This window comes from Prinia subflava, chromosome 18 (genome assembly GCF_021018805.1).
Source record: "Prinia subflava isolate CZ2003 ecotype Zambia chromosome 18, Cam_Psub_1.2, whole genome shotgun sequence".
In the NCBI taxonomy this organism is placed as follows: Eukaryota; Metazoa; Chordata; class Aves; order Passeriformes; family Cisticolidae; genus Prinia; species Prinia subflava.
In genome coordinates this window covers 5,881,863-5,902,494 of record NC_086264.1, presented here as the reverse complement: position 1 = coordinate 5,902,494, position 20,632 = coordinate 5,881,863, and the positions used below count along the sequence as shown (strand labels likewise).

General features: G+C 41.6%; 1 protein-coding gene across 1 annotated transcript in view; it reads right to left on the bottom strand.

Moving 5' to 3' along the window:
- The window catches only part of FAT4 (FAT atypical cadherin 4), a 123,527-nt gene that overhangs the window by 17,482 nt on the left and 85,413 nt on the right, over nt 1–20,632 (bottom strand). Inside the window, exons 7-11 of the mRNA XM_063414989.1 lie at nt 18,579–18,759; nt 14,956–15,206; nt 7,688–12,037; nt 2,459–2,563; nt 578–885 (exon numbers count right to left, since the gene is read on the bottom strand). Of these exons, the coding sequence (XP_063271059.1) occupies nt 578–885; nt 2,459–2,563; nt 7,688–12,037; nt 14,956–15,206; nt 18,579–18,759 (5,195 nt within the window). The remainder of the gene's footprint in view (nt 1–577; nt 886–2,458; nt 2,564–7,687; nt 12,038–14,955; nt 15,207–18,578; nt 18,760–20,632) is intronic.

Here is a 20,632-nt window from a genome sequence, read left to right as displayed (position 1 = left end):
AAAGAGAGAAGTAACTTCCCTCCTTCCTCTCAAAGAATTCTCAAATTGTAGCACCTTTTAACTCTTTATATGTATGTTACAGAGGAAAACCAGGCTCTCAGTCTGATGGGATTGGCAAAATCTCTGAATTAGCTCAATGAGGTCATGGATGCCTAGAATTTTAAGTTTGTCCACTTCTATTTTTCAAATGTTGAGAAAAATTATTTTGAGGCTTTTTGCAATTACTGTGGTTAATTAGCATTCCCTGATAATCACCCCTGTAATCTATACCAGTTAATTAGCCTCATGCGTAGTGATCTATGTCATTAATTATTCCTGGCTCTCATTTTTCACATTGAGAGTATGGGGGCACTTCACACATGTTCTTTTCATTATACTTTATCATCATCATACTAAACAAACTACCACAGGGCTTTGAGTAAGTAGGAATAAGGCAGAAACGAAGGAGGTTTTTCCCAAAGTTGGAGTTTCTGCTAGCAAACGCAGAGTCACTAATTTTACGTTCCTCTGAGTTCGCCTGGAAGCCAAGGAGTTTTGGCTGAGCTTTCCCTAAAATGCTCATTTTAGCACTCCTTACCATTCCAGCCCGGCGGGCAATGACGGTGTGGAACTGCCCGTCAGACACCCTCTTGGCCGTGGTGAGCTTGTAGGTGCCACTGCCCAGGTTGTAGGAGAACCTCAGCCTCCCTTCTGCTATTTCCAGGGCCAGGAATTCCGCTCGCTCTCCCGTTTGGTTGTCATAGTTATACAGCAGCAAGGCGTTGCTCTTTATGGTGGCAAACTTTATGTAGATGTAATTATTGTTGGGGTCCATGCTGGGGAACTCCATGTAGGACAGCTCTTCAAATCCATAGCTGTTGAGCTCGCAGTGATTCCCAAAAACACCTGAAAAATGAAAAGCAGTCTGGAATTGGGGAGTTTTTTCCTCACAGTGCATTCTCCCGGGAGCAAAGCGTGGATGTGCTCGTGACGTGGAAACTCTAATGTACAGTTGAAATCACACAACCAGCAGAAGAATGCTATTACCCACAGCTGGGTGCTGAGGTACGTTATATTTAACCTTAAAAATTGATTTACAAAGGACAGATACATCTATTGAAAAGTATTTCATCAAGCTCTGTGGCTTCTTTGGAAAACACCAAACCCAGCTCTGACATGACCTGGTTGTTAATTATCATCAGGCTATGATTAATCCATTAACCCAGCTATGGAAATAAATGTGCAAATTGAGTTTATTTTTTGCTCTGCAGCTGTTACCTGAGCTGTTTCTCACTGGGGGATTCATTTTTTTTTATTTATGAAAGAAGCACATGTGTGATTAAAATATTATCTCTTCTCATGTTTTTACACCAAAATACAAATATTTTGGTGCATTCTATATACTTTTATTCAGATCTCTGTCACCTAATTTCCCCCAATTTTTCTTTTACTGCAGCAACAATGGGAAAAAACTCCTGATTTAATTTAAGAATATTAGTTACATTTACAATGGAAATTAATAAACCCTGAAGAAATGTACAATAAAGGAAATAAAGGGAATAGAAAAATTATTCCACATGTTAATAGAAAAACTTACTCAGCATTAGTTACAAACACATATTGAGAACTATGTTTTTGTGAGATGGTTTTCAGAAACCTTAAAACACTGTAGATGATTTCTGTACATTTCTGGCTTTTTTATTAATCTGTTACATTTACTTTCATAATTTTCCATATGAACAACAGTAATTCTGGATTAATCTGCATTCAGAATCAATCTTGCTGTAATTGTGTCATGATGCCTTAAAATATCTATGTTGTTCTATGTTTTCATTGGGTTCGTTCCACAAACCAAATCTGGGATAATTAAATTCTGAAAGTTATGAAACTATTTTGGCACTCCTATATGCTTCTCTGAAGCAAAATACTGATGATATAGTAGTGGTCTTCCACTTCAGCTCCTCTAAAAGTGCCTGTTATTCATCAGGAGAGCTTTGTTATCATCACCCTTCCTCCTTCAGACTGAACTTTGGATATTCCTGTTGGTGAAGGTACTTTAGCCCTGAGCCAGCTGTGGTTGAGCTAAGTTTCTTCTTTAGGAAGTCAATGGTCTTGATTAAAGTATTTCAAGCATCCATTCTTACTTTTGGACAGTTATCTGTATCTATCTATCTATCTATCTATCTAATCAGAAATATTCTTTTGAAATTTTAGGCACTGAATTGTTTGGCAGGGTCTTATGTTTTTGTGTGAGAGAAAAAGGATCAGCTACTAGGAATGACAAATATGTATTTGTAGTGATCACATCACTTTTTAATTTTCTTTTAAGAAAAATTAGTTAATTGAACCTCTAAATACATGCAGTTTTTCCAAACCTTGAATCATTTCCAAACCAGAAATCATTTACACTGGTAAAAATAAATAGAAATATGAATAGGGAAAGGGGAGGTGAAGAGGAGGGGAGGAGAAGGGTACTCACCAAAGGGACAGTGGCAGAAATACCCCTCCAGCCCACTTTGGCAGGACCCACCATTGAAACAGGGGTTGCACTCACAGTAGTTGACAGTGGAGTCACACGTTTTCCCTGTGATGAGGGAAGAAAAGCAATTTCCAGGTCAGACTATTCAGGGAAATAGGAAAGGCAGGCTGGTGTTGTAGGTAATGAGGTTATGAACCAATGCTGAACTCATGGCCAGGAGAGAGAGTGCCAGGGACTGGCTCTGAGATGGAGAGAGCAATCACAGACAGGATGCTGGGCTGCTCCCAGACTTGTCACAGGCATAATGTGTGGCCCAGAGCAAGTAACTTTATTTTTCAAGTGTCTCATTGTCATTATAGGTACTGGTGGACTGCTGTTTTTATTTTATTTTGTTTTATTTTATTTTATTTTATTTTATTTTATTTTATTTTATTTTATTTTATTTTATTTTATTTTATTTTATTTTATTTTATTTTATTTTATTTTATTTTATTAACTGGTGCCTATAAAAGAGAGATCATGCAATTACAGGCAGCGCTGAACTAAAGAACTGTAAAAACACATCTTTTTTTCCTCCCTGTTGAGTGCAATATAGTCATGAGTGCAAAGGAGATACAGCCAGCCCTTGCTGGACCCTACACGAGCAGGTCATGCTGAACAGAGGCTGCTATTGTACATTATATGATTTTTCTTCTTTTTCCTCATCAATTACAACCTCCTTCCTGACTTGGAGAGACCACAGTCCTCTGGAGCTAAAACAACCTACCCTGGATACAGTCCTTTCCTAAGCAGACATTGTCACATGTGGTAAATATTATTCCCCAGAGAACAAACTGAAATCACATCATTCATTTCAGCAGGAAAGGGAACCAAGAGAAAAAGTGAAGATTTTAACAGACACCAAATACAGATACGTGTATTCCTTATACGAAACTAAAACTTTCTTTGTATGGAGACTTTAACTACAAAAATATTGGTCTTCCTTTCTACATTTTTTTCATTGCTTGGCTTTGATAAGTTTAGCAACACTTGCACTACATCCCACTCTTGGAACCTGTCTTCTTGTCACCAGCAGTGCCAGCCTTCCCTACCTGTGCTCAGCAAAAACTTCTAAGTATTGTTATTGTTTGTCCTCCCTGTTTCACTGCAAAAATTCTCAAAACCAGCCACGGTCTTCCAGACTTCTCCTGAACTTCATCTCAGCCATGCTACATGCACAAAGCAAGGGCTAAGATTGTTTTAATGCTTCTTTTTGCACTGGTGATTTGTTATTTTATTTCTTACACCATATGCATACGTTTAAGTTAAAAGTACAACATGAGCTTGCACAGAGGGTGTCCGTTCTTGTATGTCACATATATCTTGCAATTTTACATCTCCCATGACAGGAACGCACAACAGGCAGTCCTTAGAGGTTGCTGGTGCTTAAAACTGTAGAAAACCAGGACTGTGTTTTAAGAACTCTGCTATCCTTTTCGGAGTTTAACCACTTGAGTCACCTAATGAAGAAAACCTCTTGATTTCCCCCCCTCTTCTACTTTTCTGTTTCACCTACAGTTTGCAAGCAGCTCTTCCATGTGAGCAGCAGCTCCCCATGTGTGACTGCAAGCAGGATGGAAATGGAGCGCTGGAGGATTCCTGCGGTTAATACGTCACTCGTAGATGCACCATAAATCCAGGAAACTTTTCCAGTGTCTGAATCTAATTATGCTTTGGGGGTATTTATTTATGTTTTATTCTCTAATGGGCATGACTGAAGGATGAGCTAACTTTTCATGTGAGATTTTGCTGTTTTCTTTGTTTTCAATTTATGGTCCGTAGTAAAGATCTTTGACTTATGAAGGAGAGCACACAGCAAGAGTGAGACAGACATGCTTAAAATAACTCAGTGATGTTGCTTAGTTTTCACAAAAATCAAGTGTAGCTAAAAAGGCTTACTCACATTTTTGCAGCTCAATCTAACTAAATACTTTTCCTCAGCTAAACATTAAAGCTGGCACATTTGCTGAGTCAGCAAGAGAATATGGATATTTATTTCAGCTGTGCTTACTTTACCCAATGAATAACAGCATCTTCTTTGTGCTTAACTATTGTTTGAAGAGCTCTTGAAACCAACAGAAGTGTGTTTAGAATAACAGAATTATGGAATCATAGAATGGTTTGGGTTGGAAAGAGCCTTAAAAACCATCTTGTTCCAACCCCCTACCATGGGCAGGGACTTCTTCCACATGACCAAGTTGCTCAAAATCCCATGCAAATTGGCCTAAATGAAAATTGAAGTTAGCTGAGTTTACAGATCAATTCTTGGCTGAAATTCTGAAAGATGCAAGGTATTCATTTCTGCATCAGAAAGATCTTTTTCTCAAGACCATGAAAATTAAGAGAATGCTGGGTAATTGGTAACAGGCAGCATTCAACATTTATCATTCATCACCTCCAGCTGATGCTATCACAGTCAGGGGCTTATGCAAAAAATCTAAGTTCCTCAGACTTTTTTTTTTTAATTGAAAAATGTAACAGGAACAGATACCAGCTGAGTGCTCTTGAGTCAAGATTTCAGCTGATTGGAATATTTCAGTTTTTGTGGTTCTCTGTGTCCATCTTTTAAAGTGGTTGTTCTAATAGTCTAATCTTGCATTTGAAACAACTTCACAAACCTACATTCCTTCATCTTAATGAATCCTGGAAAACAGGAAATGAAGGGTTCAAAAGAAGGGCAGACAACTACTGTAAATCACCAAGCATATTCCCTCCAGAAAGTGATTATTTTAAAAACAAAACCTGTTCATCATTAAGAGATATAATTATAACAGATTGTTCAAACCCTAATGATGTTGCTCTGAGGTAATTAGTCTTTATAATCCTATCCAGTGAAAAGAATGCCATTACCTTTTGCAGTATGATGAAGTGAAATGCAGCTGACAAAACATAATAAATCAAGGAAAAGTAAGACTCAGTTTTCAGGTACATCATTATAAAGGTCTACAGCTCATGTAATTTACAGTGAACAGAGAGTCTGTCTCAGAAAATACTAATTTCTACTTGCATGCACTACCATGTAAATGTTATTTTGTTTTACCAAGCACGCAAATTCAATTATGAGACTGTATTTTCATTCCAACAGAAGCAGTAAAGCTATGTATATGGGGAACTGAATTAGAAATCCACTATTTTGGATGTCTCTTTTCTGTTGTTGTTGAGGCACTCAAGGCTTATATTCATGAAGAAACAGTTTGAGACTTTATTTTTACATCCACTGTGGCTATCTTTAATCACATATGAATGCAAATTAAGAGCCCAAGCAGCTGTGTTGTCTTTCTGTTGGCAGCATAATGACATAATAGCCTCTATGTCAAGCATTCTCAAACAATCAGTACACTGACATTTGTTTGCAGAACCTATTGAATATTTAATTTGCAGAATTTCAAATATGTTTTTGCAAACATAAAATGTCTAAATATACTGTGTATTAATTGTGATCTTATCTAATAAGCTCTGTTGATATTAACTCCAAAGATATTTTGTCTTTTAATTACACTAGTGCCATTTGTTTTCTGTCTTGATCAATTAATCTCAGGACACTTTAATAACTCTTGATTCTGCAATGGCCAACTGATTAAACAACATCTGACTCCCAAATAGAAACGTCTGCCTCAGTGGCAGTCTGTTTTAAGGTTATTTGTGTTGACAAGGAGTTTAAGAAAGCTCCTATCAGATGCCACATTTAATTCATGGCATGAAAGAAATCCAACACTTCAAAGTCTAAGAGTCTCTCATCACATTCCCTTAGTAAAAATACTCATCTTTTTTTTGAACTTGTCACATGCAGATTTTTAGCTGACATAAGGGTTGAGCATTAAGGTACAAGTTTTAATACCAGAAGAAATCAGCTGTATGCTTCATAAATGTTTCAAATTACAGTCTAGAGGCATACACTGTAGTTTGCTGCTGGAGCTAATGAAGTGTTTGCTTCACTGCAACAGCAAACACATGCCCATGTACCCTCTGCTGCTAATGATCTCAAGAGTTACAGGGCATAGATGGCCTAGAATTATTTTGCTACGCTCCTGGCAAAATAATTTGATGTGCTAATACAACACGAAATTAAATCCTGGATTGGTGACTTAATTAGAACTGCTTGTCAATTAACAGCAATTGCTCCTGACCTGAGGCTCATGAGCATATTTGTGAGGTTCATGCAGAAGATCTCATCAGCATCCTTGATACTGCACTGACCATGTATCCACTGCTGCAGCTGTGATTTAAATCGTTAAACCTTTACTTTGAAATTAATTAACTCTCTCCTCCATTCACTCCTGTACTGATCTGCTTTAAGTAAAAAATCCCAAAGGAACAGTAGGTCCCCTGATCCCTGCATGGGTTACAGGTGAGTTGTGGTGGTGGTGGTGGCAAGTCCCACACCAGAGTGGACACAGCTGTGCTGAGCTGGGCGGCCCTGGGGCCTCTGCAATACAGAAATACTCCTTAGAAAAGGCACTGAAAGCCTTACTTAATCTTCTCTGGTTAGATTTTTTTTCCTGATTTCTATAAAAAGTGGATATAAGCACTAAAATTATTCAGACCTTCCTCCAATATCCTACTTATGGCAGAAGCAAAGACCAGCCTGCTTTTCTAGGGTTACAATGCTGCTGTGTTTGAATGTGTAATAAATATCAGAGAAAAAATACTCAGAAGGGATAGGAATGCTGAAAACATTTCCGTGCTTAATGAAAAAAATAAATGACAAAGGGACAAAATACAGAACAGAGAGGTTGACCATTTTGCCTGAATTCTGTTTTTTCCCAGAATATCCTTCATCTGTTTTCTGTCCTGCAAGCAATTTGGGGCAGAGGCTGATTTTCTTGCTTGGCACACTTCTAGCAGACTTGAAATGCTCCCACAATGTGCATAACAATAACATGTACAGAAAAATCATACTTAAGCACTGGAAATGGTTTCCACACATCTAAAAAATTTAAATAGCTCTCGCAAAAATCTTTCTGTTCTAATGCAAATCAGGTAAGTGAGATTTGCCTTGGGAGAGAGCTAAAATAAAACAGTATTGCGGACACCTGGTCTTCTGAGGTTTCACATTATTAATATCTCATTTTGTATGACCCCTTCGTCTACTGGGGATGCTTGCATTCAGACAATCTTGGGCTAAGAAGGCACATCTCCACACTCTTGCCATTTCTCTGGACTGTGAGGTATGGAGCAGTAAAAGCGTACCTGTGTACCCGGTTTTACAAACGCAGTTGAAGCTTCCTGGGAAGTTCTGGCAGGCAGCACCGTTTTTGCAGGGGTTGGAAAGGCACTCGTTGACGTCCCTCTCGCAAGCCATGCCGGTGAAACCCTCCGGGCAGCTGCAGGAGAAGCCCCCCACCAGGTTGTGGCAGGTGCCGCCGTTGTGGCAGGGTGCCGGGAGGCACTCGTCGATGTCGGTCTCGCACAGGCTGCCCTCATAGCCCGGCAGGCACCTGCACACGAAGGGCCGCAGGGGCTCGTTGGCCACGATGATGACAGGGACGCTCTCGTGGGTCCGCAGCGCCGGGCCCACCGCCAGCCTCCTCAGGCAGCTCCCTCCGTTCTGGCAGGGGCCCTGCAGGCACCAGTCGTGGTCCACAGCCTCCACCCGCACCCCGCTCTGGCGGAAGAGGATGTCCTTGATGCTCTCGAAGAAGGTGGCCACGCCGCTGGGGTTCACGTACTGGTTGTTGCCTCGCTTGACGGCCGCCATCAGGAAGGTGTGGTTGCTGTCCTCGTACAGCCCGTAGAGCTGGACGGCCGTGCCCAGCCCCGTCAGCTGGGAGCTGGCGATGCGCAGGAAGTGCAGGTAGTGGTTGGTCAGGAAGTCCCGCACGCTGTGCGCGCTCAGGCGAAGGAGGACGCTGTTGTCGATGGTGGTGTTGCTGAAGCCCGCGAAGAAGATCCGGACGCTGCTGGTGACGGCTCCGTGCAGCCCATCATTGCTGAGGACAGCCAGGTCAAACGTGCCATCCGTGGACCTCGCCTGCGAGTGCAGCTCACAGGTGCCCCCAGGAATGCTGAAAAGGCTGGTGACTCCTGAGGTGAGGGAGCATTGGAAGCTGTCTAGCACGTCTGGATCCTGCGGCTTTACATTGCCCAAAATTCCACCTGGGAAGAGGTTGCCATAATAATGAACAAAGATTTCTACTGTTCTGGGCTGAGATGGGTTGTCGTTTTGGTCTATTACCTTGATCTGCACAGTTCCTGTGGAAGACATCTGAGGAACACCAGAGTCTCTCGTAATCACGGAGAGGTAGAAATCGCTGATTTGCTCCCTGTCAATCTCCCTTGTTGTTGTCAGGACTCCAGAGGTGCTGAGGCTGAAGTAGCTGGTGGCCGGGCCAGTGCTGAGCAAGTAATATGTAAAAGGACCTTGATTGGGAGGGAGATCAGGATCTGATGACTGAAGTGTCATCACTAGAGTTCCTGCACGGTTATTCTCTAGGACTTCTCCTTGGCTGGTGGACAAGGTAGGGCCGTTGTCGTTGATATCTTCCAAAGTTACCAACAGAGAGGCACTTCCTGTCGCAGACGGCGTTCCCGAATCGATGGCCAGCACAGACAGGTTGTAGACAGGCAGCGTTTCTCGATCCAGCTCTGCAGTGACCGTCACCTGCCCTGTCTGTGGGTTGATGGAAAAGGCGCTGTTCTCGTTGCCAGACCCGATGAAATAGGAAAACCTGCTCCAGCTGGGGACAGAATCTGAATCAAAGGCACTGACAAACGTGACATGGGTGCCTGGAGGAACACCCTCGCTGATCCGTATATTGTAGGTTCCCAAGGTAAAAACAGGAGGATCATTGGCATCCAAGATTGTGATATTAACAGTTACTTCATCTATATCTGCACCACGGATACTCCCCAAATTTTTTGCAAGGACTTTCAAAGAGATTCGTTCTTCTTTTTCTCTGTCAAGAGGTCCTGAAACGTAGATCTGACCACTTTTCTCATTAATCTGGAAGCCCTTCTTTCTACTGTTGCCAAAGATGAGGTAGTGGACTTCTCCATCAATTCCCATATCACGATCACTTGCAAAAACTTCACCTACAACAGTACCTTTGGAGGCTGCCTCTGAAACCTCAAAATAATAAAGCTTGGACACAAAACGGGGCACATATTCATTTGTCCCTTCTAACTGGATGTTGACAGTGGCAAAGCTGCACCTCTCTTCATCTGGAACATTAAAGGCCTTTACTGTTAAATGGTAACTCTGCTTTGTTTCATAATCTAAAAATCCCTGTGTGGTGATGGTTCCCGTGTTGGGGTCAATGACAAAGAGGTCGCTGTCTGAGGACTGGATGGCATACGCAATCACAGCGTTAGATCCAGAGTCAGCATCAGTGGCGTTTAAACAAATCACAGTAGTCCCACTGGGGGCATTTTCTAACACAGTGGGAAAGTACTCCTCAGGGCTGAATGCTGGGGAGTTATCATTGACATCAATGACATTAACAGTGACACCACAGTAGCCTGTTCGGGACACCCACCCTCCATCTGTGGCAGCAACAACCAGCTCGTGCTTTTGGTGTAACTCAAAATCAAGTGGTTTGGCAAGTGTCAGTGTACCAGTGGTTGTATTAATAGCAAAGAGTCCAGCTTCATTTCCAGAGGAAATGTTGTATCTGATTAATCCATTCATAGCAGCATCTCTGTCACGTGCAGAAACCGTCCTGACCACTGTTCCAACAGAGTAGCTCTCTGGGACAGTAACACTCATACGGCTCTGGGAAAACTCAGGTGTATGGTAATTTTCTTCTGTCACTACTATTTCAACAGCTACCTCAGATGAGAGTGGGGGATTACCCTTGTCTTTGGCTTTCACTTTAAACAGGAAGTTTCTGTTCAAATCACCCATTAGTGAAGATGACACAGAAATCCAGCCTGTACTCCTGTCCAGTCTGAATTTATTAGTTTTGCTCTCATCAGAGATGAAGTACTCCACTTCAGAATTCAAGCCAAAGTCCTTGTCATCTACTGCAGTAACTTTAATCAAATTTGTGCCAACCCTTACGTTCTTAGTAACAGGAGTGAAATATTTAGGAGCGAGGAAAAGGGGTGCATTGTCATTGCTGTCTACTATGTTTATGGTGACAGTGGTCTCACTCACTAACGGGGGACTGCCCCGGTCTGATGATGTCACGATGAAGCTGTGCCTATTGATGTTGACATTGCTGGAACCGCTGGAGTTTTGGTACCTTAAGTACTGCTTGTTGAAAATCTCTCCCGTGGTTGCGTTAATGCGGAAGAACTCGGACTGGGATTTTATGAAATAGAAGACTTGACCATTGGACCCTTCATCTGGATCGGTGGCTGAAACCTGGGTGACCTTTAGCCCAATCCCAGGAAGCTCGGGACACTCCAGGTAATAGGATGTTTTTGTAAATCGTGGGGCATTGTCATTGATATCTGTGACAAATATGGTGACATCTGTGCTCACCGTCCACCCCGAGTCATGCGCAGAGACCCTGATTCTGTAGCGGTCGGTGTCCTCCCTGTTCAGTGGTCTGCTGATGGTGATGTCCCCGGTGCTGGGATTTATGGTAAACGGGAGACTGGTGTCCCTTATGGAATACCTGCTGACCGCGTTCACCCCAATGTCCTCATCTGATGTTGTCACTCGCGTTACTGTAAAACCCAGAGGTGCGTTTTCAGGCACAGAAGCACTGAATATCTGTGAAAACCTTGGAGCATTGTCATTTTCATCTAGAATATTAATGATAACTTTGACAGTTGTGCTCTGGAGCGGAGTGCCTTTATCCGAAGCTTTTATGGTTAGTGTGTACTGAGACAGTTTCTCCCTGTCCAAGGGCCGGACACTTCTGATCTCACCAGTGGCTCGATTGATACTGAAACTGTTTTCGGTATTGCCCTCAATTATTTCATAATTTAGCTGTCCATTTAGACCACTGTCTCTGTCGACAGCAGCCACCGTCAGGATCTTCCGTGGGGACAGGTTTTCTGCTATTTCTGCAATGAAGGGATCTTGCTCAAACTCTGGCACGTTATCATTGACGTCAATCACCGATACTTCCAATTTCTTGTATGAGGAAAAGGGGGGAAAGCCTGTGTCTCTGGCCTCAATCCACACAACATATTTCTGTACAGCTTCAAAATCTAAAGCCCTCCCAACAGAAAGCTGTCCTGTCACCTGGTCTACCAGGAAGGTGCTGCCCACGTTACCACTGGCGATGTAATAGGACAAGGAGCCTCCTCTGGCTGAAGATCCAGAGACAGTGGTGACAAGTGTCCCAACTGCTTGGTTTTCAGGGAAGGTGAAGGTCTCCTGCTCCGCCTGGACACGAGGAAATTCGGCTTTGTCCACAAACCTGACGGTGACAGTGGTAGAGTCTGTCTTGGGGTACCGGCCGCTATCCCTCACGTGAACAGAAATGGTGACTTCGGACTCTCCCACCAGTGGTTTTGCAGCCAGGATTGCCCCCCGTGCTGGATCAATGTGGAATTTCTCAGAGTTCTTCCCCACGAGGGAATAATGGAGCTCGGCATTGGAGCCAGCATCTGCATCGGTGACAGTCACAGCAAACACGAATGAGCCTGAAATAGAGAACAAAGCTAGGTCAGTCCTTTAATGAATGCACTGACTGTGAGAAACATGATGCCAGCCTTTCACTCGGAAGCACATCCTGGAGCACCATGCTCTCCTCACACCGTCCTGAAAATGATCTGCTTTTTTCACAAAAAAAATGAGTTCAGCAAGGGATAGGTGAGTCTGTGAGTCCACAAGACATGCACCCAACCAGAAAATGTTGAGTTGAAAAATAGGACACTGCATTCAGAAGATGGACGTACAGATCTTAATGCCTTCAGTTTTAGCTTTCATGTTTTTTTGATTCTGTTCTGCCTCATTTTGGGGGTGATAGGGGATGCCAAAAAAAAACAACTGAGCCTTGGGGAAGGCTGACCTGAAACAGAGACTGGACAGATCTAGATAATTAAGTAGATATTTATTGAAAGGCTTTTAGGGTACACCTTGGGCAAGACAAGAGCCTGATCAGGGCTACACCCAAGGTGGACCAAAAATAGTCACAAAAGGGACAACAGGTCATGAGGTCTCACACTTTGGGTCCATTTGCATATTGGGGCCCAACTGTCCAACCACAGTCTCAGGTCGTGAGGTCCCGTCCTTCTTGTTTCTCTCTTCAGTCCACTGTCGTTTATACTTTTGGGCCTGAAAGTTGTCCGTGGTCTTCAGCAGGAAAAGGATTTATTTTGTCTACTTACTCTGTGAAAAGAGCTTACTAACACTTAATATGAGGCTCAGAACTGAACCCCTAGGTAGCACAGAATCTGAAAAACATGAAAGCTAAAACTTCAGGCATCAATCTCAGTAACCAAGAAACAGACCTGCAGCCTTTTGGACAGTAGCATTCTTCTTCTAGAATATCCACACAATTAAAACCATAAACCCAGTAAGACTGAATGCTGTTTTGATTTTTAAAATTACTCTTAGCCTATTTATCCACAAAAAAACCCTCCAAACTGGAATTCAAGAACTATTAAGGTTACATAAATGCACAGGCAGCATCCATGGACATTTACCCTACACCACAGTCCCTTGCAATCCTTCTCTTCCTATTCTCCAGGTGCTACTCCTTTCTCCCCACTAGCCCCTTACTTCTAATTTTCTAAGAGTATTTCAAGGACAGTGACTAAGAGGACTGCATTTTTAAAAGCACACTGGTAAAACAGAAATACAGAACTACTGCACACTAGTACAATAACATGATTACACTGAGACTTTTCAGGTCTTTTGAATTTATGCTTCACAATAAGCTTGACTGTATGGGCACCATTTGCATTATCCTCTACATTTGCCCAGCAGAGGCACGGAGAACCTTCTTTTCAAGGAGAACCCAGGATGTTCTTCCTCACCAAATGTTACAGATCTGCTGCATGGCATGTCTTTCAAATTTGTCACTGTCCAACCAATTTGCAGAACACTGTTCACATTTTACTGTTACTAAAATTTAGGAAATATCCAGTTTTGTATAAATATCATGCTGTTTTCAGTCTCTTGAGGGAAAATCATTTACAGGCAGGAATGACTTTGACAGCATCCCTTAAAACTATACTTCATGTCACTATTTGTCATGTGCAGTGATTTGTACTCCAGAGGCAGGAATATTTAGACAAGAACAGTATTCAAACCCCTGCGAGAAATGGGACAGGAAGAAATGAAGACTTTGTGCTTCAGTTATTCAAATTATAATATCAGTATTATTACTAGTTCTCCTTTTTAAACTCGATTAAAAATACAAAAAAGAAAAGAAAGTTGTAAATAAGAAAAGTGGATACACCCCTAGGTTTTTGATAAGTTAAAACCAGAGTAAACGTAGCTTAGGTTTCCAGTTATAAGAGGTTTCATACAAAAAACACTCAAAAATATATTGCCAGAAAACATCAGGGTAACCTATGCATGCTCCTCGTGTTACAAATTTAAAGAAACACCTCAAAAAACACCAGATAAAGGCACTAGTCAGATTACATCAAGTTTCACCAATGCAATAATAAAACAGTTTCATAATGTTGTTCTGGAAACAGAGAAGAATTGTAAACAAAGCCATTCTTCCATAAAAAGGAGAAGTATTTCCAATTGTTTAAAATTAAGAGACAAAATCCAAGACATGGAAATAAGCGTTTTTTTTCTGTTAAAAGAAAAATTATTTTATAAACCATTTGTCATGCAATCCCCTTTGTAGGCATCACATATCCATGTATGTGTATGTATGTGAAAACACAGAACATGAACTGAACCAGAAACTAACTCCTGTACTGAGTGAAGTAACTTTAATTTGGGTGTAGGCTCCAGAAAAGTAAGACTGTTTCTTGAGTACTTTTATTTTATTTTACTTCACCACTTGGCTCAAGGAAAGGCAATATAATTAACATCTGACATAGACACGGCATTTTTGGAAGAGGTTGTCAAAATCCTGTATAGGAGTTGCTCAGAGGAGACTTTCAGAAACAAAGACAGGCCATTGTCTTCCTAACCCTGTCAAAATAATAACTTTTTTGAGTGAGTGATCATTTACAGTATGTCTACTTTATGTAACTAATTCAATATTATTGAATTTGGATGGGAGGAACACAATAGAAAAAATCTGCTAAATTGTGGACAGTAAATTGAGGTTTGTTATTCCTTGTTCCCATGCAGCACAAAGAGAATACCAGGATAACAGCTGCAGAGGAATATCTCAGGAACACTTCTGGTGGTACAGCTTTGCATTTCATTAAGATGTTGCCCAGAGAAGCTGTGAATGCCCATCCCTGGAAGTGTTCAAGGCCAGATTGAGATGGGACTTTGAGCAATCTGATTTAGTGGAAGATGTCCGTGCCCATGGCAGGCGGGTCACTACTGGATGATCTTTAAAGTCCCTTCCAACCCACACCATTCCACGCTTCTCTGTTTATGGAAGTGCCTTTATCCCAAGCCCTGCCAGTGATCGGGTTACCTGAGGAGGTGGGCGAGGGGACGTGGGTGACGTAGGGGTGGTGCTGGAATTTGGGCGGGTTGTCGTTGACGTCGGCCACGGACACGAGCACGCTGGCGGAGCTGGAGAGCGCCCGGGGCGAGCCGCCGTCGCTCGCCACCACCACCAGGGTGTAGTTCTCCCTGGCCTCTCGGTCCAGGAGCGCGCTGGTGATGATCTGTCCCGTGGAAGGGTTGATGGTGAACTGTGAATTGCCGCCCGTAAGCCTGTAGCTGTTGGAGAGGAAAACCAAGGAAGGAAAACTGGATTAGTATTTCAAAAGGCAGCCTGCTCCCTTGGGATAATAACCCTTTTCTGTACTTTTCAGACTTCCATGCTGACGGGTATCCATACAGACAGTCAGATTTTCTTCTGACTCTCCATCTGTCTTCACTATTTTACTTTTTCAAATTTCAAGGCCTGTCATAAATGACATTTCTGGGGATTTCCAAGCACAGCTGCTTAACACAGATTTCTAATACATGAGCTGACTGAGCCTTTGGATGTTTGAAGATACTATTGGACATACTCTCAAAAATGCCAGCTGGAGGCATCCTCTAGTGCTGATTTCCCAAGGCTAATGCATTAACTGTTACTCCAAAAATAACCTGATGAACCTCTTAACTCAACCTGCAGAATATAATTAGAAACAGTACTGTTTTTTGAAATGAAAAGATGACAGTTTTACAAACTAAAATGTACATTTAAGATCCATATTGTTTCCTGAAGCCAAGTTTTGCTATTCAAGATTTCAATGTTAATTTACAGTAACTCATAGCAAATTAGTAACCACAGAGCTCTGTTAAGAGAGACTAATTGGGACCAGAGTTGGACCCTCGGTGGGTGAATGTGCACTCATCCCCCTGTGATCTGATAAGAACTGACTATGTGCTCACTGCAGGCATGTTGTAGAACTTCTGGCTTCCTACCACGCTGAGTTTGTCCATTCTCTTGGAATGCTTACCCAATGGTGTTCATACAGAATGAATCTCAAAGATGTATTTTTAAAGGTACTTTGTTAATATTACCTTTTTAAATAATTCAGATAATGGATTTTTGAGAAAACAATGGAAACAAACACTGGCTCAAATGATGAATTCTCACATCCAATATCATAACCCAATGTGGTTAGCATTGCTCCTCTGCCAGAGCACAGTAGCAGCTTTCCTGAGGTATGATTCTATGAAGGATTTAGAACAAAGTGGCTTTAATGAAAGAGATTAATATTCCTATCTTCACCTCTTTAAGACCAGAACAGGTTATGACAGCAGTAATAACACAGCCCAGAAGCTGCACTGAGAGAGTTGAGAGCCAGCCTATGTAACAAGCTGTGGCAACTTCTCCTGCTCAGTCATTAATCTCTACACAACGCCACAAGCACACTTTAATTGCTTAATTATGATATAATGTGATGGCCATATGCAATTATTCTCCAGCCATAGCAATAGGCACCTAGAATAGAAAGAATGTGCAAAAAGCCTAAAGCACCACTTAAATCTCCCTAAACAGCAACACCAGGCACATTTCATCTGTGATTTGCAGTGATTTAACCCTGAGTGGGGTATGGCAGACACGGAAACTTTTTCTTCTGTGTTTCCACATATATATATTGGCTCAAATGTGAGCACTGGAAAGACACCATGAATTTATTTCTTTTATAAAAATGTAAATAATAAAGACGTATTACATTTGTCGTAAGATATTCTGAATTATATCTGCATGTAAACCTACTAGACAGTGTCCATGTGTCTCAATATAACTACAAAAAATCCAAACTCAACCCAAAATAAACTAAACAGAACCAAAACCAAAAAAAAAAAAAAAAAAACAAACACCACCCTTGAAACTCTAATGGTGGCAAGTGGAGAAAAAGGAATTTGATCCAAACACTTAAAATCTGGCCTTTTGACTCTTATGTCTGCTGCCTTTAACAGGACTGCTCAAGTGTGCATTTACAACCCCATCACCCTCCTTTAATGACTTCACAGGTTATCACCAGAAACACGAGAACAAGAGTTGGCATGTATGGACAAGTGACAGTTTTGCAGAATATTAAACATTTCTTTCAAAACACAGCGCGTTTTTTGACTTTACATGAAAATGTTAGCCAAGGATTTTAAATATGTCTTTTGGTAACCAAAGGTTTAATTTTGAACAGACTCTAACAAGACTGAAAAGGAATTCTGAGTGCTCAGCACCTCTGACAAGATGACCGTACATGTTCTGGTCCTTCAGGCTTTTACCAGTTTTGTAATACCACTCATACTTTAAGATCTACTTTAAATGCTGAATCTGGACAAGTTCTGTCCAAGAAAAACAAAGTCTGTTCCTGAGCCTAAAGAGTGTAAAACAAAACCTGAAAACAACGTTTTAATAGCTACTTATGAAGGGAAAAAATATTTTTATCAAGTAATTCTATGATGCAGTACTGAGTGAATGACAAAGACTAATGGCAGAGATATTAAAGCAATTTAACCACGCTGAAGAAATCCAAGAGCACACTGATAATTTCTGATTACGGGACACAATCATTACAGTCATTCATGCTTTGCATGGAATTCCTTTTTTTTAATAAAGGAGCTGGCCAGAAATAGTTCCTTAGACTATGAGTGAACAGAATTAAAAGGTTAATTGTTTCAAAATATAATAAATGGTAATTTTGGATCATTTTTAAATATCTAAAGGTGTCTAAACATCAAGCTTCTATTTTTGGCTTGTAGCTAGTTGGAAAGAAAATATTTCAGTATTTTATAGACATTGCTTTGCCATAAAATAGTTCTGTTTTATTTTACTTTAAAAAAAAGTGACATGGTGGTATTCTTACGCTCTTTGAAGAAGGAACTGAGGTGAACTAACAAAGGTAAATAAGGAAGCTACTTTTACATCCTGCTTTGTGAGTTGGGAAACAGTGATCGTTTGCAACTGTTTTAACGATAGTTAAATGTGCTAAGATTAAGAACTAATACAAATTTGTTTTGCATTCCTTTTGCAATGTATTTGTCCTCAGTGGATAATCTTCAGCTTGTCACTGCCACTCAGCATCTTCATTACTCTTATCTGTGGAACTGGGAACGGCCGGTGTTCAGCCCAGTGCTCAGTTAAGTTCCATCAACTGAGCCCCACAAACCCTTTGGCATGTAGTGCAGAAATGCCAGATTCCAGCTTTCTACTGGTTTTCTGAATGGCATAAGCTATTAATTACCTTACCTTGGGTAATTTTCATGCCAATCTGAAGACATTAAATGACCAAAGCTTTACTCAAGGAGCACATTTGCTTTCAGTGAAAATTGCTCACTTCATGAAAAGGTGTGAATGCAGCAGCAAGGCAAACTGTAGGTGCAGGTGCAAATTAAACTGGTTTGTTTTTCACTCAGTAAAAAATAAAGTAACTCCACAACTCTATTTGTCCTCAATATAACTCTAAAAGCACAAAAAAAAAAAAAAACAAAACAACCCAGATGCGTCCAAGTAATTCAGTTACACACATAAAGCTGTTCTACTTTGTCTTACAGCTTTAAGGCATGCTGGTGATGGACACTGGGGAAAAAGAAATCTTCAGGCAAGATATGAGGCAGTATTACACGGAGCAACAGTAATCAACCTACCTAATAACAGCATTTGCAGAAGCATCAGCATCCGAGGAGTTTACGAGCAAAATATCTGTCCCCGTGGGAGCATCCTCCGGAACAGTGGCAAAATACATGTTAAAGGCAAACGTGGGGACATTGTCATTGACATCATCCACTGTGACAGCAATGGTTCCAGTGCCAGTGAGGGCAGGAGATCCTGCAGGAAAGGGGGATACAAAGTGCTAGAGGTTACAAACACCAGCATGCTAATCGGAGGTCTGCCAGCCTTGATTTAGAGCCGAGCACTTGAGCATGTCACAGTTCACAGAGCAAGAAAGCCAGCTCAAAACTGACGACAGGGTCAGGCTCATTTCAAAGTCATCTTGACATAAAGTACAAGTCTTGTGAAAGACAAAAGAAAAAAAAAAAAAAAAAAAAAAAAAAAAAAAAAAAAAAAAAAAAAAAGCTATTATTTTTCTTGATCTGTCTAATTCCAGAAATATTTTGTAATACAAGCTCAGTGGAAAAAGATGGTCTTGGAACTGCTCAGAAAGCCTTCCTGTAACAATTAAGACCAGTTTGAAGATGTGGTTGATTTTTCTCTTTCTCTGTGAGAAGACCTTCAAAGGTGGCACGCTGACAGACGTGAAGACTCCAGCCCTCAATTTATTCATCCACAGAACAAATAGAGTGGAAACAGTGGCAAAACCCAGCTTTCCGTGCGGCTTTTCCACTGCCGGTCGCAGCCCTGACCTGGGGAGACCTTCTGAGAAGGTTGCAACAAGTCTTCAGCCCTGTTCAGACTCATTCTCTCCACAGAAGCAACCATCTATAGCAGCAAATAAGGCTCGCTCCAATGGGATACTGGCTTACGGGAAATCAGACTGAACTTATTTAACCCAGGGCTTTCATCCTCCTTGTTATTCTAAACTTAACTCTGATCAGCAGCAACGCGCATGAAATAGCATGTTTATTCATGTGCAATCTCTCTGTATTTGTCCTCTTAAGCTTTTCCTTTGTCAAATCCAAAAAAAGACAATGAAGACTTTTACAAGTTCATGTTAGTTTTGCCAGTCCATTCATTACACTTCCTTTCAGCCAAGAATCAGCAAGACATCTTCTGCAAACCAAATTCTTCCCCTGGAAAAAAGGGATCATTCCCTTCTTTGAATACATAGGAAGGAGAAGGAAGAAGTGATAGCAGAGCACGAAACACTTAAGTTATGGCCTCTTTTTCTCAAAAGACAGATGGTGACCATGCCTGTTTCACCTAAGATTGCATTGCTTTCCCCTTCCATCTCAGATACGACAATTCAGCAATTGCTGGACTGGAAAGAGAGCGAGGATAATGAAATGTTTTGGGCCAGAGACTGGTGGAGCCCTTGCCGCGAGGCAGGCATATTACACGGAGCTGTCACTTGACGGAACGCAGGCCCCGCGCGACCGCCCCAGTGCCTCCAGCCCGCCGGTGATTGGGTCACTGCTATCCAAGGTTACTGCTGCAGCTCAGCCTCCCCAGGGCTGGGAAGGAGGCAGGCGCTGCTCCTGGGTCTCATCTTGCTCTTGGCAAGGGCTCCAAACGCAAAGTTCTTATATAAAAGGAGAAATAACAACCCGTTTTCCCACACGTTAACCCTTGAAGGCTGAAGAAGCAATGCGGGAAGAAGCTGGGAGCAGCCTCAGCACGGGAAGGAGGATTTTTCACCACAAAATGCTTTGCAGTAACATGGTTTAATGTCCAAATGGGCTGAATGACAGAGCTTCCAACCGAAAGGTGTTATAAATCTCGCAAGGCTGGGTTTGGAGGCTGCTGATCAGAGGGGAAGGATCACAACGCCGAGGAAAGAACGTGCAAGCCAAGGAGTATAGGTTTCACATCACACAATAGAGGCCTTTCTCTGCTCTAGTCTGAGGTAATTCACTCTGCCAATTAATACGCTTTCAGCCAGGAAGGTTACATTAAGGCAATAAGTCTGACTCATTTTTTAGCCTTTTTCTTTTTTTTAACTCACGATTTTGTCATTTAGCCAAACGCATATAGATAGAAAAGCCTGCAAAAGTGTTCTTGATTGCTGAAATATTGCCTGTGA